Source organism: Monocercomonoides exilis (genome assembly GCF_001643675.1).
Source record: "Monocercomonoides exilis strain PA203 chromosome Unknown scaffold34-1095894, whole genome shotgun sequence".
NCBI lineage: Eukaryota > Preaxostyla > Oxymonadida > Polymastigidae > Monocercomonoides > Monocercomonoides exilis.
In genome coordinates, this window is record NW_027150579.1 from 610,354 (window position 1) to 633,394 (window position 23,041).

The 23,041-nt window shown below is 32.3% G+C and overlaps 6 protein-coding genes across 6 annotated transcripts; 1 reads left to right on the forward strand and 5 right to left on the reverse strand.

The window, feature by feature from the left end:
* Window positions 1-6,281: 6,281 nt before the first annotated feature.
* Window positions 6,282-8,789, reverse strand: MONOS_10169 (uncharacterized protein; the record flags this gene model as incomplete). The annotated part of the gene is made up of 3 exons (XM_067862589.1): window positions 6,282-8,114; window positions 8,343-8,713; window positions 8,771-8,789. The coding sequence occupies 3 exons, from the start codon at window positions 8,787-8,789 to the stop codon at window positions 6,282-6,284; spliced, it is 2,223 nt and encodes a 740-aa protein (XP_067724169.1).
* A 3,171-nt stretch (window positions 8,790-11,960) lies between these two features.
* MONOS_10170 (uncharacterized protein) lies at window positions 11,961-12,709 on the reverse strand (the record flags this gene model as incomplete). The annotated part of the gene is made up of 2 exons (XM_067862591.1): window positions 11,961-12,389; window positions 12,470-12,709. 2 exons carry the CDS (start codon window positions 12,707-12,709, stop codon window positions 11,961-11,963), a joined length of 669 nt encoding a protein of 222 aa, XP_067724170.1.
* A 42-nt stretch (window positions 12,710-12,751) lies between these two features.
* MONOS_10171 (uncharacterized protein) lies at window positions 12,752-13,648 on the reverse strand (the record flags this gene model as incomplete). Its single annotated transcript, XM_067862592.1, has 1 exon — window positions 12,752-13,648. One exon carries the CDS (start codon window positions 13,646-13,648, stop codon window positions 12,752-12,754), a length of 897 nt encoding a protein of 298 aa, XP_067724171.1.
* Window positions 13,649-16,396: 2,748 nt separating this feature from the next.
* Window positions 16,397-17,141, reverse strand: MONOS_10172 (uncharacterized protein; the record flags this gene model as incomplete). The annotated part of the gene is made up of 3 exons (XM_067862593.1): window positions 16,397-16,585; window positions 16,829-16,886; window positions 17,071-17,141. The coding sequence occupies 3 exons, from the start codon at window positions 17,139-17,141 to the stop codon at window positions 16,397-16,399; spliced, it is 318 nt and encodes a 105-aa protein (XP_067724172.1).
* Window positions 17,142-17,794: 653 nt separating this feature from the next.
* On the forward strand, window positions 17,795-18,031 carry MONOS_10173 (uncharacterized protein; the record flags this gene model as incomplete). The annotated part of the gene is made up of 1 exon (XM_067862594.1): window positions 17,795-18,031. The coding sequence occupies one exon, from the start codon at window positions 17,795-17,797 to the stop codon at window positions 18,029-18,031; it is 237 nt and encodes a 78-aa protein (XP_067724173.1).
* A 55-nt stretch (window positions 18,032-18,086) lies between these two features.
* MONOS_10174 (uncharacterized protein) lies at window positions 18,087-18,533 on the reverse strand (the record flags this gene model as incomplete). The annotated part of the gene is made up of 2 exons (XM_067862595.1): window positions 18,087-18,341; window positions 18,420-18,533. The coding sequence occupies 2 exons, from the start codon at window positions 18,531-18,533 to the stop codon at window positions 18,087-18,089; spliced, it is 369 nt and encodes a 122-aa protein (XP_067724174.1).
* Between the last annotated feature and the right edge of the window lie 4,508 nt (window positions 18,534-23,041).

Below are 23,041 nucleotides of genomic sequence, written 5' to 3' on the forward strand. Positions count from 1 at the left end.
GAATATCAATGGTCGAGGTAGCTACCGCTTGCGCTACTCGAGCCAAAGCCCAGCTTTACTTTCTTATGACTCAACTTAAACCTGGCTTAACCCTAACCCAAAAAATCCAAAAAGATCAAATTTTTTTGTGTGCTAACCCTAAAAAAAAGAGCGGGAACAAAACCCTAAGCCCAAGAACTGTTACGCTAACCCTAAAACCTAAACCAAGCAATTAATACAGTGATTATTTTGAAATTTTAACCCTAAAAATAAAAAAATACTGGGTCAGATCAAAGCTGCCCCGTTCTCTGTGAATATGCCAACAACTAATTCAATCAAACTTAGAAATAAATCAAATCTGAAGAAATCGAAAACTGCAGGGTATGCTTCCGGGTTTTGTCCTTTTCCCGGGTTTTGTCCATGATTATACAGTCAAAACCGGATATAATCACATCGGTTTTTGCAGGACTTTTTGTGACTATATCCGATTGTGATTATACACGATGATGCTTTACACAGAAAAAAATGACATTTTATTTTAGAAATAATTAATTTTGGGTCAATTTTTTTATTTTTGAAAAAACTTGACAAATACACATTTTTCAATAGAAATAACAATTTTTATTGTTTTATTATGTTATTCAGACTTATTTTAACATTATTTTGAAAAATCGATTTTTTGAAAATTTTGATCAAAAAACCGATTTTTCATTGAAATATTAACGCATAATAATAAAAAATGTGATTATATATTTACAGCCCTGTGATTGTATGCGATGGAAAATGAATGAAAAACAAACAAAAAATGTAGGTGCATCGAAAAATGTGACTATAAATGAATGTGATTGTATTCGATGTGATTATATCCGGTTTTGACTGTACATATCATTTTTTTGTGTTTCAAATGACCAAACACTCATAAATAAATCATCGTTTTAACACTCAAGAATCGTTTTATTTTAATAATGTTTATTTCTCATTTCAATATATTTCAAAACAAATTCATATGTGTCCTTAAAATCGTGTTTTTTGAAAAAATGTATGAAAAGAGAAAAAAATATTATTAAAACAAGTTGAGAATGTTTTAAACAACAAAACCATAAAAAATAAATGTTGTATTATGATATAAAAGTTTAAAACTTCTGATAATAAGTATTCACTGGAAAAGCAGCAAGCCAATGATCAATACATAAAATTTTAATTTTCCTTGATCTTTTTGTCAAATATGAAATTATCAAAAAAAATAGTTCAGAATAATTAGATTATTATGTTACAAACAGTTCTGGTTATTTTATATTTTAAACTAGCTTGTGCATAGCTGTTGGCAGGGTAAAACAAAAGGGTCTTTATATAGAAAAAAGGTCAAGATAAAATTATAGCCGTATTCTAATTTGAATCCCGTGTGGATGATTAAGAAAAAATACCCCAAAAATTATTCAAAGTCGAAAAACTTTCAATCGAAATCGAAAAACTTTCAAGCAAAGTCGAAAGTTCGAAAAACTTCAAATCTTCAAAAAGATGACAGAAATAAATTCAAGTCAAAAAACATTGTTTTTGTTAAAATATCGATTATATTTGTTATATTAATGATTTTTCATCATTTTTACGATATTTTTCTTTTCTTTCTTTTGACCAATTGCAAATTTTAAAAATATGAGAGAAATTCGGACATATTTTTATCTCATTTCAATTAAAAGCACACTTCTTCACAGAAAATTTACTATAGAAAATTTTTATTTTTTTTCCTATTTTATGTAGAATGAAGAATACATTATTGACTCTCTTATTTAATGTTTTTTCATCACAAACAACTCATTTCTTATAGAAGGAAACAAATATTTTATGCTTCGTTAAGAGTTTATTTTTGAGTTTATTTTGATTCCAAATCTTCAAAATATGCAGAAAACAATGACACAAACATTGCTAATAATAATCACAAAAACAAAAGAACAAAGATCCACTTCAAGTGAATTTTCCAAATTAATCGTTCATTTTTTGTCAAGGTTTCGATTTCGATTAAAAGTTTTTCGACTTTGGTTGAAAGTTTTTCAATTTTGATTGAAAGTTTTTCGACTTTGAATAATTTTTGGTGTACTTAATGAAAAGTGAAACGAACCTTCAACTCATAAATTCAGTTTATCATTCGACTCTCATTAGCTTTATTATTATACTGTGTTTAAATGTGTTTCCATTTTTTAACAAAAAAATCAAAACCCTTGAAATTAAAAAATTGAGAATCCATAAAAAAATACCCACAAAATATGATTGATAGGTAATTCTGAAAAAATAAATAAAAATTTTCAATGCCGTTCTGGACAGATTTCAACGTTGATTCGAATAAGAAAACTTCATCAAAAATAATCCAAAATCAATTGAAATAAATCCACATTATTTGAATAAAATGGAGTTACCGTCGTTCAGAAACCCGGGAATTTTTCAAAAACCCGGACTTTTTATAAAATTTCATATATCTCGACAAGTTTCAAAAATTAAATTATAATAATTCACACATTCATACATCAGTATATAACGCATCTAACCATATTGAAATTTTTATTTATTGTGCTGTATTTATGAAGAAATAAATAATTTTTATTTTTGATAATATGACTTTTAATAATTTATTCTGTTTCAACAAAACGATTCAGTTCATCTTTTATACATAAAACTTATTTTTTCTTTGTTGCAAACTGTTCTGGTTATTTTTCATTTTCGGCAATTTGCTCTTTCTAATGGAAAAAAAAAACTATCATTTTTGAAAAACATTAGCAATGGGATAATTTAAAAATTATTTTTTGCACAACACGAAAATATCCAAGTGAATTTAACACATACAAAAATAAATATGATAGTTGTATAAAATTTCTTTATTGATGAAATTTTAAATGATTCATTAGGTATTTCATAAAACGCGATTTGGTAGAAAAATCATAGAAAATGATCATTTTAAATCATTAACTAGAAAAATAATCTTGATTTATAAAATACCTACTGAATCGTTTAAAATTTCATCAATAAAGAAATTTTATACAACTATCATATTTATTTTTGTATGTGTTAAATTCACTTGGATATTTTCGTGTTGTGCAAAAAATAATTTTTAAATTATCCCATTGCTAATGTTTTTCAAAAATGATAGTTTTTTTTTTCCATTAGAAAGAGCAAATTGCCGAAAATGAAAAATAACCAGAACAGTTTGCAACAAAGAAAAAATAAGTTTTATGTATAAAAGATGAACTGAATCGTTTTGTTGAAACAGAATAAATTATTAAAAGTCATATTATCAAAAATAAAAATTATTTATTTCTTCATAAATACAGCACAATAAATAAAAATTTCAATATGGTTAGATGCGTTATATACTGATGTATGAATGTGTGAATTATTATAATTTAATTTTTGAAACTTGTCGAGATATATGAAATTTTATAAAAAGTCCGGGTTTTTGAAAAATTCCCGGGTTTCTGAACGACGGTAATTCATTATTAATCTCTAAATTTTTAGGAAAAATTATCCGTCTTTCTTTTCCTATTTCATGATCGTTTTTGTAGCTTGAATTATTTTGAAACTGTATTTATTTTTTTCGAATAATCATGCTCCAAGCCATGAACAAATTTTGCAAAAACGAATCGTGCAAAACAATAAATTCTGAAATGGATGTGTGTGAATGAAGCAAAACCATGTGTATGAATAATTGAAGTAAATAAATTAACTTTTAAAAACAAATGAATCACAAATAAATAATAAAAAGAATGCAAAATTGCTTTCTGAAAAAAAAGTCCTCAAAAACAGGTAAATGAAAAATTCTCCCCTCAACAGGTTGATCATAGCAATAAATTATCAATTATTTAAATGACAATTTCTCAATCATTAAAACCACAAAAACGAAAAAGAGTCTTCTGAACAAAGGTTATAAAGCAAGAATTGTTCAAACCGCTTGACAATTACAACAATTTAAATAATAATAGTATTGAATTCAAATTTAAAGCCCAAGTATGGATTGGAACTTTAGTATCTCTTTCAATTCAATAAGCCAATTATCTTTCAGTAACATCACAAAAATTGTTAAAGAAAATTTCTTGCAAGATTTCTCAACTACTTTTGAGTAAATGTTTATGAACATTCATTTGATGATGTGAAACCATACCAATTGTGATACAGCAATTCATAATATTTTAACTTAACCGATAATGCATGTTTTTGTTGCGTAGAAAATACTTTGCCGCAAGAAGCATTGAAAAAAAAGCATATATGAACCCATTAAGCAGTCATTGAGATAAATTATTGAATCTTAATGCAACTTCAGAAGTATCAAAAATCGAAAGATCAGAAAAGAGATAAAAAAAGAGAGAAATCAGCATCAAAAAATAGAATATGTGCACACCGAAGCATCAAAGACCATTACATACAAGATGGCAGGTTTGCTTTCCTTGTAGAATAAATCTTTGTGCAACGTAAATCGAATCATGAAAATTAAAAACTGACGCAATTCCATGGAAAAGAGGGGACAGAACAAAGGTACAGCTATGAAATGAGTGTGATAAGGTACCAAAGAACGCATAATAAAAATAAAAATTAAAATTAAAAATAAACCCTAAATTATATCCAAAATAAAGAAATGAAACATATTTTTTTTGAGGTTTCAAAAAAAAATAAATGTTTCAGAAAAGACGAAGAAAAGAAGAAAAGAAGAAAATTTTTGATCACGAGTTAAAGTTGGTAAGCAACAAGGCTGATACAATGGGAACAAAGATTCTTATAACTCTTCACAGAAAGAACAAGAACAATAAGAGAGAGAAAGAAAAAGAAATAATATAATTATAAAAAGAAAGAATGAACAATAAATCCAGTGTTTTCGGTTGAAAAACATCTTTCATTATAATCATGAAATCTTCAAAATTAAAAAAAAAAAAAACTAGAAAAAATCGAAACAATTTAAATAAGCACCAAATAGCAAACATGAAGACAGCACATGAAATTCAAAATAAAGCCATTAACTTGCTTTCAATCTCTGATACAAGGTCACGCAACATTAACAGTACTTTCATTGTCTTTAACACAGAAAAAAAAACAAATAATTTATTGGTAGTATAACCAATAAAAATGCACATGAAACATTAAAAAATTGAAAAAAACCAACAAAATTAAAAACGAAATGATCATAATTCCATCACTTAAATAAGGAATCGTAGAATAAAAACAAAAAAGAAAAATGGGATACCGAAAATAGTGCAAAATTAAGAAAAAACGATTTGATTAAAAATACACTTGAAAATAAAAAAAACATTATATAAAATTAAATAAAATAAACAAAAAGAAAAAGAGCGAGTTAAGAATGAAACATATAAAATTGTTAAAAAAAAAAAAAAAAAAAGAAAGAAAGAAAGTTAACAATATTTAAGACAAGGAAGGTGAGTGAAATAAAAAAATCGAGAAGATGATTTCGGAATAGGGAATACTCAAGAAAATTGCCAGGTTTGGTTGAATTATCTCGAGATTCAGATTGAAAAGAAACGAATTAATCAAAAAATAATATTCATAAATTAGCAAATAAAAATACAAAAAAATACAAAAAATTTGCAACTCATCATAAACTGGATGAAATTTATAAGAACTGAAAGATAAATTGCATTGGGAAAGAGATTCAAGCAATTTTCTTTTTCTTTTTCTTTTTCTTTTTTTTTCGCATTGGAGCAAATTTCTTGTATCGTCATTGACGACTACTTCGTCAATTTTCATTGTTGGCTCTGATTCCTAATCCAATTGAGCAGAATGAGGTTTCATTTCAAATCTCAATAGAATTATCAAACTCAAATCGTTGTAATAATCAAGCGGTTTAATCTTTCTTTTCTTTCTTTCTTTATACCTTTGTTTTTTTTGACTTTAATAGCTCAAAATAGGCACCAATGAAGGTTCTCTAATATGTCACAGAAACGTGGCAAAGTGTTGAACGTCTGACAAGCATGCAATAAGAAGCTTGCATTGCCTATATTAAATAATCTGACAATATTAGAATAAAAGAAATATATATATATATAAATCATTGAAATAAATAATGAAATAATATAAAATTTATATAAAATTAACAGAAAATAATAAATTGATTGAGTTATATGAAATAATTGAATTAATAAAATTATGCAAAATAAATAAATAAATATCATATGAAATTCAAAAATGAAATTTCAAAAAATAAAGTCATCATCACAATATCAAAATTCATAACATAAAATTAGCAACCAACCAAAAATTAATGTGAAAATATAAAAAAGAAAAGAAAAAGAAAAAGAAAAGACAAACTTTTATTTCTCTTGCGGAAACTGCGATGCCGAAACTGTACTTGGTTGTTGAGGAAAAACTCCCTGAAATTGAGGCTGCGGCATCTGCATCTGCGTTCTATAAGTTCCATAGCCCTGAGTCAATTGCTGTGCAGTTTGTGTCTGAAATGGATAAAACTGGTTCGGAAAAGCAGGACACGAATCAACGTTTCCTGCCTGGCTCCTTGTTGCTTGGCTGATGTCTGCGTTTGTGTTCGTGAATGTAGATGTGGTTGAGGTTGTGGATGAGGATGTAGCTGTAGCTGTGGTTGCTGCGGTTGCAGTTGTTGCGGCTGAGGGGGCTGCTGGAGCTGTGTTAAACCCAGGAACGGTCGTTCCAGGATGAGCAGCAACAGCAGGGGGATATGCAGAGGACACTGAAGAAGGAGCCGAAGGGCTTGGTAGCAGTGAAGCTGATTGTTGTGTGGTAAATTGAGGTTGATACTGAAAAGGATATGGCAACTGTATTTGCAATGGCATTTGCATTCTCTGGTCAGAACAAGGCGGTATGTCAAACGACTGCTGGGCCATCGGCATCTGAGACTGCGCTTGCGGTTGCAGTTGCAGTTGTGGTTGAGGTTGAAGTTGTGGCCGTAGTTGCAGTTGTAGTTGCAGTTGGTGCTGTGGCTGTGGTTGCAGCTGTGGCTGTGATTGTGGCTGAAACTGTGACTGTGGGAGCAGTGCTGGCGAGCTCCGAACAGACGCGTCGCTGCTGATTTGCTGGCTATGAATGGGGTATCTGACAAACTGAGTCTGCATGTATGGCTCTTCCAGCTGCACGGCCTTCGCAGGTACGCTGCTTTGTGTTGCTGGTGGTGCAGTGCACGAGAAATGAAACAATGGCGAGGTGAAGCCATCCTTCGCTGGTGTGGTGCACGGGAAAATAGTACCCGAAAACTGCGATATCCCGTATGCCGGGGGCAGCGGCTGGCATTGAACGTTTAAAGTCATAGGACAGCCAAACGTCCCAGGAGCAAGTGACACTTGCTGTTGCGGGATTGGAACCTGGTAATTGGTAGTGGCTATGGTAGTGGCTGTGCTTGTGGCTGTGCTTGTGGCTGGGGAATATCTGGTTTGTGCACTGCTGTTACCAGGCACGTACACAAAGTCTGAACGCGCTGGATGATGCGAAGCATAGCCATGGCTCGGCTTTTGGTACCTGCTTTCCTTGAGCTGGATTTTCGGGCTAGCGGAAGGGGAAGCATACGGCGTGGGTGTTGGAGAGGGAGAGGGAGATGGAAAAGGAGAAGGAAAGGGAGAGGAAGAGGAAGAGGAAGAGCCTTTGGAGACAGGAGAGTTGCGCACAGTGGTTACTGCGGCTGAGTGAGAAGGGAATGTTCTTTGTTTGTCCGCAAATGAAGAGGAAGTGTCGGGTGGGATGAAAGAGGTAGGAGGGTGTGATATTGCGGGTGGAAGCTGCTGTGAAGGGGGTGTTGTGAAAGTTTGTGATGGAAGTGGACTGGCAAGGGAATTGTAGGTTAATGAGGAGGAAGAGGAAGAGATAGAAGAGGAGGAAGAGGAAGAAGAGGAAGAGGAAGAAGAGGAGGAAGAGGAAGAGGAGGAAGAGGAAGAAGAGGAAGAAGATGGAGATGGAGAAGAAGGGAGAGAGGAAGAAGAAGGAGTGCATGAGGAAGAAGGGGTGGTTGAGGAAGAAGGGGTGCATGGGGAAGAAAAAGAAGGTGATGAAGATGAACAAGGTGATGACGAAGTGCTGGCCATTCTTGCCTTTGCAGCAGATCCTGTGACTTTTTCGATCAGAAAAACAGTTAAGTTGTCAATCGTGATCTTATTTTTAGTTTCCAATACTTCTTTTGCTGCCTAAAGATAATAATTATTATTGAATGAAAGAATAAAATATGATAAACAAAAAGAAAATCAACCTCAAAATAAAATCATTGAATGTTCAAAATAAGCGCCCATATTAAAAAAAATTAAATAAACGTTTATTACTCTTTAACTGGAAAAAAAAATTATTTTTTGAATAAAAAAATCAAGACAGAGATAACAGGAATGTTTGACAAAATCATCTGCAAATTATCAGCACACTTTACACCCTTTTTCGGTTGGTGGATATTCGACAGTTCCAAAATAAGGGTTTTTTTGAAACAAGTATGGAATTAATTCCACGCGAGGGGTAATGTCAAAAGCAGTTAGCATTTTTTCAAGTTTCGTCTCGTTCTCAACGGTCGAAAAATGTAACAGATCATTTTGCGGATCATGCTGGATAAGAAGCATGCAAGCTGCATCATTTCGATTCACAGCACTTAGCTTTCCGTAGCTTCCAAATGTTTTATGAATCAAATCTTTAAAACGATGTGTCATTTCTGATTTGGTATTAACAGCAAAATAAGCTTGTTTTTTTTTTCTGTCAATTTCGAAATATTCAAAAGGTGGTGGAAGAGGTCGACTAACTGTTTCTGAGTTAATAATTGCAATAAAAATATAAAAAATATTTTAAAGCATTTTTTTCAAACCATTGTCATAGTTGTCCATTCTGTAATACTTTAACGATTTTTCTTTGCAAAAAAACACAAAATCTGAAAATATTCAAAATAATTCAATAATCATTATTAACATTAAAACTGTAATCATTTTATCAAACCTTTAAGTTCATTTCCCCCTGTTGTGGACTTTTTAAAATAAATATTTATCTGTGAAATAAGCTTTCAAACAATAAAGAATACCAATTTATGCAGCTTAATCAATTCATTAGCCAAGTCTTGACGTGTCAAAGTTATATGCCCACTGACAAAATGCCCAGTCGCAGAATTGGTGTTATTCGAAGATTTTGAGCAAAAATCAAGTTCAGAATTTTCAGATGAATAATTGCGATCAACTTTCTTTAAATTTTCGTTTAATTTTCTCCTTATGTTCTTTTCAATCAACGAAGTTTTTTCTATTGTAGGTTCTTCTTGCATCATAAAATATACGCATTTTGAACTATAACTCCCTGATGTTGATTAATGACACAGATGAAATATCAATACAAATAAAAACAAACCTTCCCCAACACTCAAATGCGACATTAAAAAGAATTAACAGAAAAATCAAAGTTTATTTTCCAAATACTTGTGTTAAGGCCCATATCATATTTTTTGAAGATCAAATTTTAAATTTTTTATTATGCAAATATTGGAAATATTCATTTCTGATTTTTGATTTGTTGAAACACAATAATGCATTTCCAAGTGAAACAACGAACTCAAAATTCTCAAAATTTGTTGAATATGGTGATTTGTTGTTTGTTTTTTGAAGGTTTGGACACGAAGATGATTAAAGCACTGCATCAAAAGAGAAATGATTTAAATCAAAAGATAAAATAATAGACATATATGCTGCGAAATGTTTACTAAAAGTTTATGAAAAAATAACATCTGAAAATTTGAAAAAAATATTAGCAACCATAACAATTGTTATCAATTCAACAACGAATTTTGAATAAAGAAAAAGTTTGTTGTTGTTTAAATGATAAAACAAAATCTTCTTTTATTTTCAGTTTTAACAGGTTTTTAAGATTGTTATTTTGTTGTCAAAGTTGTTTTTTTTTTCAAAATGCAGAAGAAATATTTGTTTTTTTGAATAAGCTCATCTGATATTTAAATATTCAAAATTTGAAAGACCGTAGTGAAATCTTTAAGTTCAAGCACTTTTAAAGGGGATGGCTATGAGAAATAATATGGAAAAGCTGCTTCTTCATTATTCCAAGAGTTTTTGAGTATATATCTTGTTGGAGATCACATATTGGGTTGAAAGAATAATCTACGTTTGGAGTTCGTTTATAATGAAGTTTCAAAATGTTAGACTTTTGTCTATTTTTGCATAGTTTTCAGAAAAGCATGCGGAAATGAATGAAAATGAATAAAAGTAGGATTTCTCATCATTCAGGCTGAATATCAAGTTGGGAGAGTGAATTCATATGGAAAGTACCCAGAGTGAAGGGATTGGCAAGGAAATGACGGATGATATTTTCTTCCGAAAACAATCTGTTTTGATGGATGATGAGGGTGGAATTGAAAAGAAAATCCAAAACTCACTTTTTAAGGGGGTTGAGAATCATACGCATTTGTGGGCGGAAAGAACATTTGAAAGAATAAAAAGCTAATCAGATGCTAAATCAACAGAAAATAGATGGAATCAGAATTTTTATTGGAGGAAAACTATTACCAATGATATGAAATACTGATATAGACTATAAAATATGTTCTGAAGGTTTGCTGTTGTTTTTTTTTTTTTTAAGTGATTATTCTATTTGCTTTCATTCAATTTCTTGAAAGAGAAAGGTGTTCGATGACTATGAAAAGGAATGGAAAAGTGCAGAAGGAGAGAAATAGAAAGAGAATGAAGAGTATCATTATTCGATTCAGATATGACGTTGATGCGATAGAGAGGACTGAGCCAAATGGGTGAATGGTTCGAAGGTTTCTCCTTCAAAGAAGAATATTCAGGAGTGAAAGATAAAGCCCAAAGAAGAGAATTTCGCTGAATATCTCTGTGGACATTAGTTAGCATTAATCTTCATAGTTATCGACCATCAATCGCTTCATCAATTTGTTGATCATCCTTTTTGCCATCCTTTTTCATTCAATTAATCAACATCATATAAAATAAATACATCATCTTCGCCATTATCCTTTTCAACTTTTTTGACTACTTTTCATTCTGCATCCGTTTCAAGAATCACAAGAGAAATGAAGAAGAAACAAAGAAAATTATTGATGAATGAAATAATCACAAATAATAATGAGCAATGGGAAAAGTGAAATAAAGCCGATTGATGAATAACGAAAAAGAGAAAGAGATGACGATTATGCAATGAGATGACGTTCAACACGAAAAAGGGAAAGATATGTTCGCTGAGAATAAATATGAAAAATGGAATTATTCGAAACTCAAAACAATGAAATTCAAAAGAAATCAATTGGATGAAAAAAATGCAACGAATCAACAAAGAAATTTGAAATGTGATAAAGCTTTTGAATCAAAGAAATAGAATTATAAAATTTATAATTCTCCGAGAGGAAAGCAAATAATCACTATTTCAACTTCTGTTTTTTTGAATGTTGTAATCGTGTATTTTTCATTTCCTTTTCTACCAATAAAAAAGCTTTCAATATCTACAACAAGAATAAGTATTTCATTTTATATTTGAGATGTTCTTGAACATTTTTTTGAAAAAAACGATTGAATTATTAAGAATATCATTATTGTTTCAAAACCCAATAAAAGTTGCTTTTAAAATACATTTGAAAAAATGAATCCATCATTCTCACGTAACTGTGTGCATCCCAATAAAATACAATTATGAAATATTAGATTATTTTAATTGATTTCATCCCATATTAATTGATTTGAAAATCATTTGTTTTGTGTTTTTGAACAGTTTAATAAACTGTTTCATTTTTGGTGTTTAAAAAAAAATGATCAAAACCAACATACAGATATAGCATTGAAAAATTATTCAAGTTTATTGATTATTTATTGAATTGATATTCTATTCTATAATAATAATCTAATTCATTATCTGATTGCATCTTCGTGTTCAATACAACTTGTGCATTTTCTTTTTTGCAAAGCTTTTGAAAATGAGTTCTTATGCAACAATGATGGTGTGAATCATATTTATTTTTGACTCTCCATATCGCATATTTGTTTTATTTACTATTTCTAAATAACTTTTAATCTTTCTCTCTTTTCTTTGACTGAACGGCAAACATTCACATTGAGTGTATCAACAGTTAATGTTCCCCTTGTTCCAACTGTTCCTTTCATCCATACTCCATCTCCCTCCTTCCTTTTGACTCCACTGATATTGCATTCTGAAAAAATCAAACTCGTCATTCCTTCTGAAAATTCAATGGCTGAATGAGCTCCAAATGCAAGTGTTCCACCAATCGCAAATCGATTCATTTTCAGACTCCCACCTTGCCCATTTACAGTGCTGTATTCAAATGCCACGCTCGATGTGCTCTCTGATATATGAGCAACTGAGCAGTCTGTGAGTGTGAGTGATGAGCTGGTCAAACCAATGAGCGATGTTGCACTCGATAACGAAAATGGAATTTGGAACGCAACGTTCTTTATTGAGCTTGCACTCTGAACATTTATCAAATACGAAGATATCATTCCACTGGGAACCTTTCATTCACATTCGTCTTGTTAATCCCACAATACACCTCCCATTCGTATGATCCTGCCATCGAAACAACTTCTTCCAACTCAAACCCTGCATCCAACACAACATTCTTTTTTGACGAACTGAATCTGTTCTGTGCTGCTTTGGTGATCGTTTTGCATGGAAAATAGATCAGCCCACAAAACCATGAGTCATATTCTCCACATCCATTCACCTTATTCCCCACATGTGCTGCTCCTGAAAATGCTTCCAAAAACACATTCAATGGGAATATTCCCATCCCTCCCACATTCTGGTCATATCCAATCAACTCATCATATATTTATGCATTGTGTCCAACATTCAGCTTTGAGGTTGTTATTGTTCCATTTGTCATCCCACTCACATTCACAAACATATTATTCTCTCCCAATGTTGCACCACAACCAACAAAACTCACTGAGGATATCGTAAAATCAAATGAGCTATCTGCCAACCACAGCATCACCCCTCCTCCATATCCACTGCACTTTGTTTTGTTGAATTTTGTTGTTCCTCCGATATGTGATGTTGATGTCCCAATTCGGGCTTTGCTTGTCGAAGACGCTAACTCAATCTTTATCCCTCCGCCATTCCCATCCACGCATTCACATCCTTCTATTGTTGTGTTCCACACCACAAATGTCTCTGCTCCCTTCACACTCTTTGCTATCACCACTCCATCTCCTCCTGTCCGATTCACATTCCGAATTGTCACATTCCCCAGCAAACTCTCTCCAGATGACGATCCTGCTGATGATAATTCATTTAACAAAGTTTGTGTTATTTTCATGTTTTTTATCTCCACATCAATCATCTTCAGCTGACTAAGTGCCACTTCAAACACAGACGACGAAATCCCACTCCCTTCTGATGTCGAAGAGTTGATCACCACATCTTCCAGCGAAAGAGTCCATCTCCCCACAGACACCACAAACACACTTTGTGATGGGCTTCTTGTCGCATTGTGATCGATCCCCACATACCCCAACTCCAGTTTACCAGCAGATGTGCTTAACAGCGTTGTCGAAGTCGAAGAAAGCGCACTTGTCCCAATCACACTCACCGTCTTCCCTCTCCCTGTTATTATTATTTTCTTTTCCCCAACACTGATCGTTGCCCCTTTGGGGACACACCTCCTATCCAGTACTGTGATTGTCGAGCTCAGCTGTTCCATGCTCGACCCCACTGCATGCTCCATTGTCTTACCGGAGCAAACTCACTCATTCCATACAGAGTGTTTATATCACTTCCACCAACACAAACGAACTGTTATTTATCAAATTCACAGAAAAACAACTTCATTTATGTATTCTCCATGCGAAACATAATGAAAAAGAATAAAAATACTGTGACAAATCATCTCTAATTATTGCGCTCAATTCTAGGAAAGGATTATTCAATAAAAAAAGGTTGCATTAATTATTTGTTGTTTGGAGAAATTGATTGATCTGACTGGAATTCAATATAGCTTTATGTTACTATCCATAGTGAAAATGAATTGAAAGAAAAGACGATTTTCGAATAAAGTGAGATTACAAATTTCCATTTTTGTTAAAATGGAAATTTCACCGATCAGAATGACTTCGCTATCTTGTAACAAACTTTATGAAAAAGTTATTCAACATTTTTCCATAATGCTTTTTTTTCATTCAAGTTCGGCAATTCAAAATAATGATTCAGAGGTATTTCTTATGATAAAAGAATTAATGAGGAAGATTTCAAAATTTTTCAATTATTATTTGCCTTATTTTCTATTTTTTCTCCATATCTTGTTTTAAGAATAAATTTTCTTTAGCCATCAAAACTTTGGAAAAAGAAAGAAAGAAAGAAAGAAAGAAAGAAAGAAAGAAAGAAAAAGAAAAAAGAAAAAATAAGAAAGAAAGAAAGAAAAATCTGAAATAATAAAAATACATTTATCCTTTTCCACATCTTTTTTCTTATTTTTTTGCACCAATTATAATTCAATATCGAAATTTGGGTGATTTTTTTTGACTTCATATAAATAGATCAAAAATTGAAAAAAGAATATAAATTGTGGTATTTATTGATCATATAGTTAAATTGATTTTTGACAAGTATTTAGCTTTTATTTCTGTCATATATATTTGTTTTATTTTTTCTCCCCAAAAAGACATACCTTTTTAATGTTTTTGGTGAAAAAGGATATTATGATCAAGTTTCAAAAAAAATTAAAAAATCAATCTTTAAAAGGAAAATATAATTTCAAGTTTCAAAACTTGCAATACAAAAATTTTTGAAGAAAATATTATTCGTAGAACATTATGGATGGCTTTATATACATAAATTTTGTGTATTTTCAAAAGAAGTTGCGATGCGTTTTATATTAATTTAGCTGAAACTTCATCATTAAGTTCCTGTTATTGCTGAGCAGTTCAACGGATTCAGCAAACGAAGATTATGCTATTTTGGAAACTGCAGTTTATAAAAATAATTGACTCAATCTCAAAACTTCTCTTTTTATCCTTTATGCAAATTCAGTTAAAGCTCACTTCTCAATACACCGCATCGTTTCCTTCATTTTCATTCTTCATTTAAAAATACTCCTTTTGTTTGCTGCGAACTTTTAAAAAGTTCCTGCTCTTGCAACTCTTGTGCAGAAATCAATATTAAATTCGTCCCAACCATCATTTGTTTTTTGTTCAGTCTATTTCTTTCCCCTTTTCATCATCATCTTCCTCTTTCTCTTGATCATCCTTTTCTTTCGTTCCAGCTTCCCCTTCATTTGACTCTCTCTCCACCATAGCTCTCATCTCTCCAGGTGGCAACAATTTCTTTTGCTTCACAAGCAACTCACTTTGATGATCAAAATTGATATCCTTTCACTCTTCTTCCAAACCTTCTATCTTCTCTTTCTCTTCCTTCGGCTCTCGGCATCAGCAGCAATTAAACAATGGCATACCCTGTTCTTCCCTTCCTTGTGGAGTTTGACACGCACTGAACACTTTTCCCTTTCTCTTCACCTTCACTTGCTCTTTCCTATGTTCTCTTACAGAATCGATTGGGTTGAGCTTCATGGAAGCTTTCTGAGTCGTCGAAGCTCTATTTAATTGGCCGTTCTGTGAGTGTTATCAATCAGCAAGAATTCAGATTGTGGAATAAGTTGCAGCTTGGGAGAAGAAGAAGAGGAAGGGAATGAAGGAGAAGGAGCAAATGGTTGAGGAATTGATTATTCCCTCTTTCAAATACGATTCTTAAAGAAGAAAATAGTTCTTGTTGTTGAGGAGCTCGCTCAGTGACTTCGATATGGCGGTTCTTCTACTCTCATGGACTATGTACCGCTGTGGCTGTTTTGCGCTGCCTTTTGTAGGAGCGTGGAGAAGCTGCGTGCGTTCTTCAGGCAGTGGATAAAGCATGTAATGGTGTGATCGGTATGGCATAGAATTCGTACTAAGGCAATCAATGGATGCAGCAAAGGTGAGTACAGGAAAGAACGCAGTCGAGACAAAGTGGGCGAATGACCTTGTGTGCGAGGAGTAGCTGGACATGAACACCATTCTTCTTCTTCTTCTTCTTCTTCTTCTTCTTCTTCTCTTTAGAAACACTCTCCTTTTCTTCATCCTCTTCATCCTCCTCCTCCTCCGTATCTTCTCTTGTTCCTCTTTTTCCCAACAGGTGCATACAGATTAAGCAAAGCACAAGCAGTTATTATTTTCGCTATGTCAGTCGCAGTTGGTGAAACCAGTACATCAACAAGATTCTACCCAACACCTCAGCTCAGCAAACGACGCAACAGCTCTTCCTTCGTAACTGTTGGCTCGTTATTCGCTTCTTTATCCTTCTCGTTTCTCTTCTCCTTCGCATCCCCATTCATCACACTTCCATCATATCCCCTCCGTGGCATTCCACCATATCCTCCATCTCATTTTCCTTCACCATCTCCTTCTTCATCCAGCCCTCTTCCTTCTGCAAGCGCCTCGATGAATTCCTACGCGTTGTTCCGCACAATTGCCTGTGGTGAGTACATCAGCTCGACAAGCTCGTTAAACAGCGCCTTGTCAAGCGAGCTGACAAACAATTTAACGACTTGGTGGTCAGCGAGAGTAGAATAGAAGAAGCCATGTCGCTGAATTCTGCACGCGGCGAGTGCAGCAGGCAGTGGATGAGCTGGAGAATGCTGTGGCGCAGAAATTCAAAGTGGAACTCGACACCGTTGGTGATGAACTTGTTAGTCACACGAAGAGAAGAAGAGACAAGAGGATACCATCGGAAACTGAATGTGAATATAATTGTGTGTTTGTGAACAATGATTACGAATGAGTGAAAAAGTGGGTATCAAAATGAAGAAGAAAAAGAATTAAAAAAAAGAAAAAAAGAAAATTTTGTGAAATGAAATTTCAATTAATAGTTTCTGGCAAACCCCATAAACCTGATCAATTGCTTTGCAACAGCGTCTTTCAGCAAATAACCTCTTTTCACTAAGCAAGACAATTGATAAATCATAGCTATTTGTCCACCATCATAACTATTCATCATTTGAGAGTGAACAAATAAATTTATATAAAGATAAATATTTGAAAAGCAAAATACAGATTAACAAAAATAAATGAAACAATTAATAAAATATATTTTATTTTACAGAAAAATTCAAAATTTCCATACAATACTGGTTCCCCACGGGTCATGGTGTTGAGTCCCCTCAGCCTGCGGATGTCGTCGAAGCCGCAGACCATAAACTGTTCAACAGAAAATGCACAGCGCAGCGAAAACGGCACGTCCATCGACAGAAAAGCGCCACAGACGACACTGGCACACAGATTAATTTCATTCTACTGCTTCACTTTGAACGAACACCCTTAGCTGTGCTTGACGGATGGCAGGCTTGTTGGGGAGGGAGAAAAGGAAAAAGAAGAAGAAGAAGAAGAAGAAGGTAGTGGTGATGATGGTGATGAAATGGGAAATGAAGAAGAAGTGAATGAAGATGATTTGTTAGTTGATGCAAACGTTGAGAAAGTGAATGGTGTTTCAATAATCTGTTGATGAATCCTTCTTCGATTTTTGATTTCAGGAAGAAAATCTGAGCAAAGAGTGGTTAGAATCTTCACAGGCTTATTTTTCGTCTCAGCTTCTTTCTTCTTCTTTAATGAGAAACCTTTTTTCTGTGCCTTTTTTATGCATCTGCCAAATCCTTCTTTTCCTTTTTCTCTTCCTTCTCAATATCCGCACGAATTCCCTAGCTTGCTGTACATGTTGCGTGGTTCAGAAGGATGCTTTGTGGCTCAAATATATCCCCCGTAGCTTTCATGTTGCTGCTTGCAAATACACCTGCATTGCTCAACTGTCCTTCACAAGAATCGCTCGAGGGATACCCAGCGAGAAGGAAGAAATGGTAGAAGGAAGAGAAGGAGAAGAAGAAGGAGGAGAGGAAGAAGATATGTTCAATAAAGAGACAGAGCTTGGGCTAATTATGTCCATGGACTTCTGGGTAAGTGATGAGGATTTGGTGGAGGAAGACGTAGAAGTAATGGGCTTCGGGGAAGAGCCAGTCAGAACAGAAGTGGAAGATAATTGGGCAAGATGCAAAGGGAAAAAAGAGGAGTGGCAAATGTTGAGGAAGCTGTGATGTTTTGAGTGTGCAGCTGTGCAGATGAGAGTGTGCTGAAGAATGAGAAAATTATCTAATGATGTTCATCTTCCTCATCAACTCCTTCTTCTCTTCCCACGTCCATCCTCCTCCTTTCTGTTGTTGACTGCGCGAGCCTTGTGTTGAAAGCATCAATTTGCGATGCGCAAAACTCATCATCTCCTTCGTCTTCGTCTTCGCCTTTGGCTCTTCCTGCTATCTCCCTTTCATCTGATCCGCACAAAATTCGTTTCTGAAATCCACCTTCTTTTCCTCTTCCATTTGAACATGCAATCCTCTCTCTTCGCTCCTTTGAAGTGTAAAAAAACCGAAAAGATAATTGTAATGCGCTTTAATGATCATATCCCCTTCTCAAACCCATTCACACATTCAGCACAGTCATCACACGGAATCTGTTCGGAGTGCTAAAGCAGAGCGGAATGCGCCTCTGCGGAAGAGGAAAACAGTTCTGATGCACGTCCAGAAATCCAACAGAAGGCATTTGAAGCTATAATGTCGATGTTAAGAGAAAGCAAACTGAATGAAATAATGATTGGTGTGTGCAATCAAGCTGCTGATTGAACAGAATATATGAATTTGAAAGTTGAATGTGAAGCAGCACGAAGTGAGAAGAAATATCAAAGAAGAAGTGATTGAAGTGTGTGAATATATCTTGCGTTGATAAATCGATTGCTGCGAAATGAAACTCATAAAGTAATGTGTAATATAAATGTTGTTGATAGGCAAAAATATCGTCACATGTGCTCAATAAAGAAGGAGCAAATCTTCCTAGTTGCGAAATTTTTGGTTGATGTTCCGTAAATAGTCAATGAAGAAAGATTTTCTCAGAGTCATTTGATTTTCTTTTCGCATTTCCCCCTCCTTTTCCCTCAAAAATCGAAAATGATACTATTTCTCAATTTCTTTTCTTTTCCATTCACCTCTTCCATTCGAGCACCAAAATCATCAGAAAATATCAATCCCCTCCTTTTCTTCATCTTTCCCTGTCTCTTCCAAAAAACGTTCTTCTCCTCTCATAAAAGTTACCCCCTTTTCATATGAACATTTCTCATTTTCCTTCTTCTTTCCCGCCTTTGCCCTCTTTTCCTTTTTTTCAAATTCCATTTCTCCAATTTGTCTCAAATATCTTCCTCACAATCCCCAGTCACTTCTCTATATATTTTCTACATTTTCTTCTATAAATCTCCACTTGCTCTTCTCCATCCCTCTGTCTCCAAATTTTGTTTATTCAAAAATCATTCTTGAAATATTAACATTCCAAAAACCACTCAACTCCCACCCCCTGCAACAAAAAATATTCTTCCATCTCTTCTCTGCCCCATATCTCTCATGTGCCATGTGTTGATGAGATAAACATCAAATACTTCTTTTGGTGGTTGAGAATATTATTAAAGGAGATGATCATGACAAAAACAGAAAAAACACCTCTGGACATCCACCACGATGTGTACGGGCTGAAAAGACCCTTCAGTGAGATATTCAATGTATTTTGTGGAGATGCATTCCATGCTGTATTTGACCATTCTGAGGCTGAAATGAAGAGATTGAATTTTTATATTATGATGGCTGTGGAAATGTGAGTGTTTGGCAAAAAACAGTCGAAGAGCAGTTTGGTCTTTATTTATTTTTCTATATATGAATATTTATCTGTTGAATGTTTTTGTGTTTCTTTCAGGGCAACAGGCGGAAATGAATGAAAATGAATAAAAGGGGATATCTCGTTGTGTATGATGGCCATGGAGTTGGGAGAGCGAATTTATACAAAAAGTTCCCAGGATGAAGCGATTTTGAAGGAAATTTGCGCTGGCATTTTTGCAAACTGATTGGATTTGAAAAGAAAGGAAAATTTTCAGTTTTTTCAGAACAGCAGGAAATCTATGTGTTCGAGAGAGACATGTGAATTTAGGACAGCATGACGGGAACTGGTTGCAAAAACTGTTGAAATTTATTTGTTATCAACAAATGTTTTCAGATCTTCATAATCAATTTAAATGTTTCTTTGCTGTAACTTTATTTAAAAAAATATTTGTGTTAGAAATTGATTAATCACGTGAATGAAACTATTATATTTGGATGTATTAACGATTGAACGAGCATTTTGTTCTGTTTATTTAAGTTATGATTTTTTTTGGACATGTCTATTTAATATTTCAAAATATGAAATAATAACTATTTGTTTCAAATTAAAATCAACAAGCAATTAATAATAATTATTTATCAAGCAATATTTTTGCATTATCATCACTTTCATTTTTCTTTTCATATCAACCCTTAATGAAAATTTTTTATGATCAAACGTCGGAATTTTTTATGATATCAAAAAAAATCACCCATTTTAAAAAAATTAAATTTGTGGTGTGAATGACTTGTATTGAGAACTTCAATTTCTCTTTATTAATATTTTTTCAGAAAACTTTATTTTTCATTATTTGCTAATAAAATATAGGTGCATATTTTATCTTGACCTCAAAAATATATCTCAACCCTTTTTTTTTTTGTTTGTTTTTTTTGAAACTCTCTTTTGCTCTTTTGATTTGTGAAAAGGATTAAAACAAAAACAAAATAAATAAACTTCTTGACATTTTTGTTTATCAGAATTCTGTTAAAAATTTTTTTTGAAATTTTTATGTTCAAAGTAATATTCAAATCTTTTTTATAATATTAGGACCCAGATCAAAAACTTTTCAATATTCAGCGAATATTTTGTTCCGAGTGTTTAAAGCCAAAACATCACAATTGGACATTCATGATTTATTGTTTTTTCTTGTTTTTGACTTTTTTCATGAAAATTTTGACCTTTTTTTCTCATTTCACTGTTTTTGAAAAAAAACACGCTTTGACATAACAATTTTATTTTTTGTTAAAAGTTCTGCATATAAATAATCAAAGCAATAGGTTATTTATTGTTAATTTTTGTTTATAACTGAAATAAAAAAGAGAAGATCAAAAATTTGAACCGAAATGAAACATCATAAAATTTTTTGATCTGAAAATAGTTCACCATGTGCAAATGTTTTGTTGTTTTTTCTTTAAGATATCATATTTTTACAAATTTCTTTTAATTTCATTTCATATAATTTTTTAAAAACAAATGAATTCATATTTATGAAATCGTGTATTTTAAAAAATGAATGAAATGAGAAAAAAATTCTAAAAACAAGTTGAGAATGTTATGAACAACAAAAACATAAAAAAAATAAATGTTGTATTTTGACATAAAAGCTAAAAACTTCTGATAATAAGTATTCACTGGAAAAGCAGCAAGCCATTGATCAATACATAAAATTTAAATTTTCTCTGATCTATTTGTCAAACATGAAATTATCAAAAAATAGTACAGAATGATTCGATTATATTTTACAAACAGTTCTGGTAATTTAATATTTTGAACAGACATGTGTATAGCTGTTGGCAGTGAATAAAAGAGAATGGTATTGTGAAAGAAAAAATGTGAAGAAAAAATCATAACCCTATGAATGAAAAAAATAAAAAAAGAATTTCATTCTTGATGATTCTCTTTTTTTTGATCATTTGATAATTCTAAAAGAAAAAAAATGAAAAAATGAAAAAAATCTTATTTTTCTTCCGGTTTCTTTAGAATTTAAATAAATATGGGTGATTATTTTTGAAATCATATCTTTTTTACGGGTGTTGATTTTTCATAGATTGTTTTCCGTTGGGAAAAAATTTTCCATTCAAGTGCTTAAATAATCACAACTGTTTCAGAAACAAACGTTTGATCCGAATTGAAAATAAAGAGGTCTTGAATATGCCTGTTCACTTTTCAGTGTTCATTTGGGACAAAATATTGGGATTAAAGCATTTTCAGTAAAAAATAATGCATTTTTGGTTGACTTTTTGAGATCAAAAAATATGAATAAAAATGTGTTCGTTTAAGACATTTGTGAAATATCACAATTCATTCTGTTTTGATTTCAATGATGTTTGTTTCAAATAAAAAAATCAAAATTTTTTTGAAATCTGAGAAAGGGAAATAAAGTTATGAGCGAAGTATTTTTTCAATGTCTTGTTCAAAAAAAGCTTGAAAGATCGTATTTTCACACATTTGTTGACATTCAAAAGAAATTTTCGAACATAAATTTTTTTAAGAATACAAATGATTTTAAAAATTATTACCCATATATCACTTTTTTTAACATAAATCTTTCAGCCAATTGGTCACACAATCGAACGATCAATAATTGTGTTTCTGTTTCAATCACAAAATTGTGAGAAATCAAAAAGACATTTGTTGTTGTTTAAAAAACTGATCGTCATGTCAGTTTATGCCATCATTTTCGTTTTTCACATGCTAATTATTCCACAGAAAAATAATCCAAAAAATATAAATTGAAAATATAACTTTTCGATGATGAATGACTCTTTTGTAGAATATTATTTATGAGAAAAACAACTGTTTTGCTTTTCGAGCAATTAATTTTGAAATTATGAAACAATAGTTTTTTTTTGTTAAAAAGTTTCCAAAAACAAAAAGAAAAAAAACCTTTTCATCAATTTATTTTTCAAAAAGATTTGTCATCAGGCATTTGCCAAAAGTGTTTTATTTTAATTATTAATATGTTTTTGTTTTCAATTTCAATTTTTTTATTGTTTTGTGAATTATTGTTTTGCATCAGTTCTTTTTATTCACATTAAAACTTGAAAATTGCACTCCAAAAATGCAACAATTTTTTGCATGAAAATTCAAGAACAAATAAATAATTAAAATCGAAGTTTATTTGTTTAATGTTTGAAATAAAAACCCTTATGGTGATAATTGATCATTGATTCAATTGTTATTTTCTTTTCTAATAAATACGAATTTACGTTAGATGCTTCTTTTTCGCATCTTTCTTATTTTTTTATTTGCAAAAGGAAGCTCTTTTGGCACGATTTCGGAAGAGCTTAAGAAAAGATTTACCACTTATTCAGGATTATCTTCAACTGAGCTATTGCATGATTCCAACTTTCATTTAGAAGGTGAAGGTT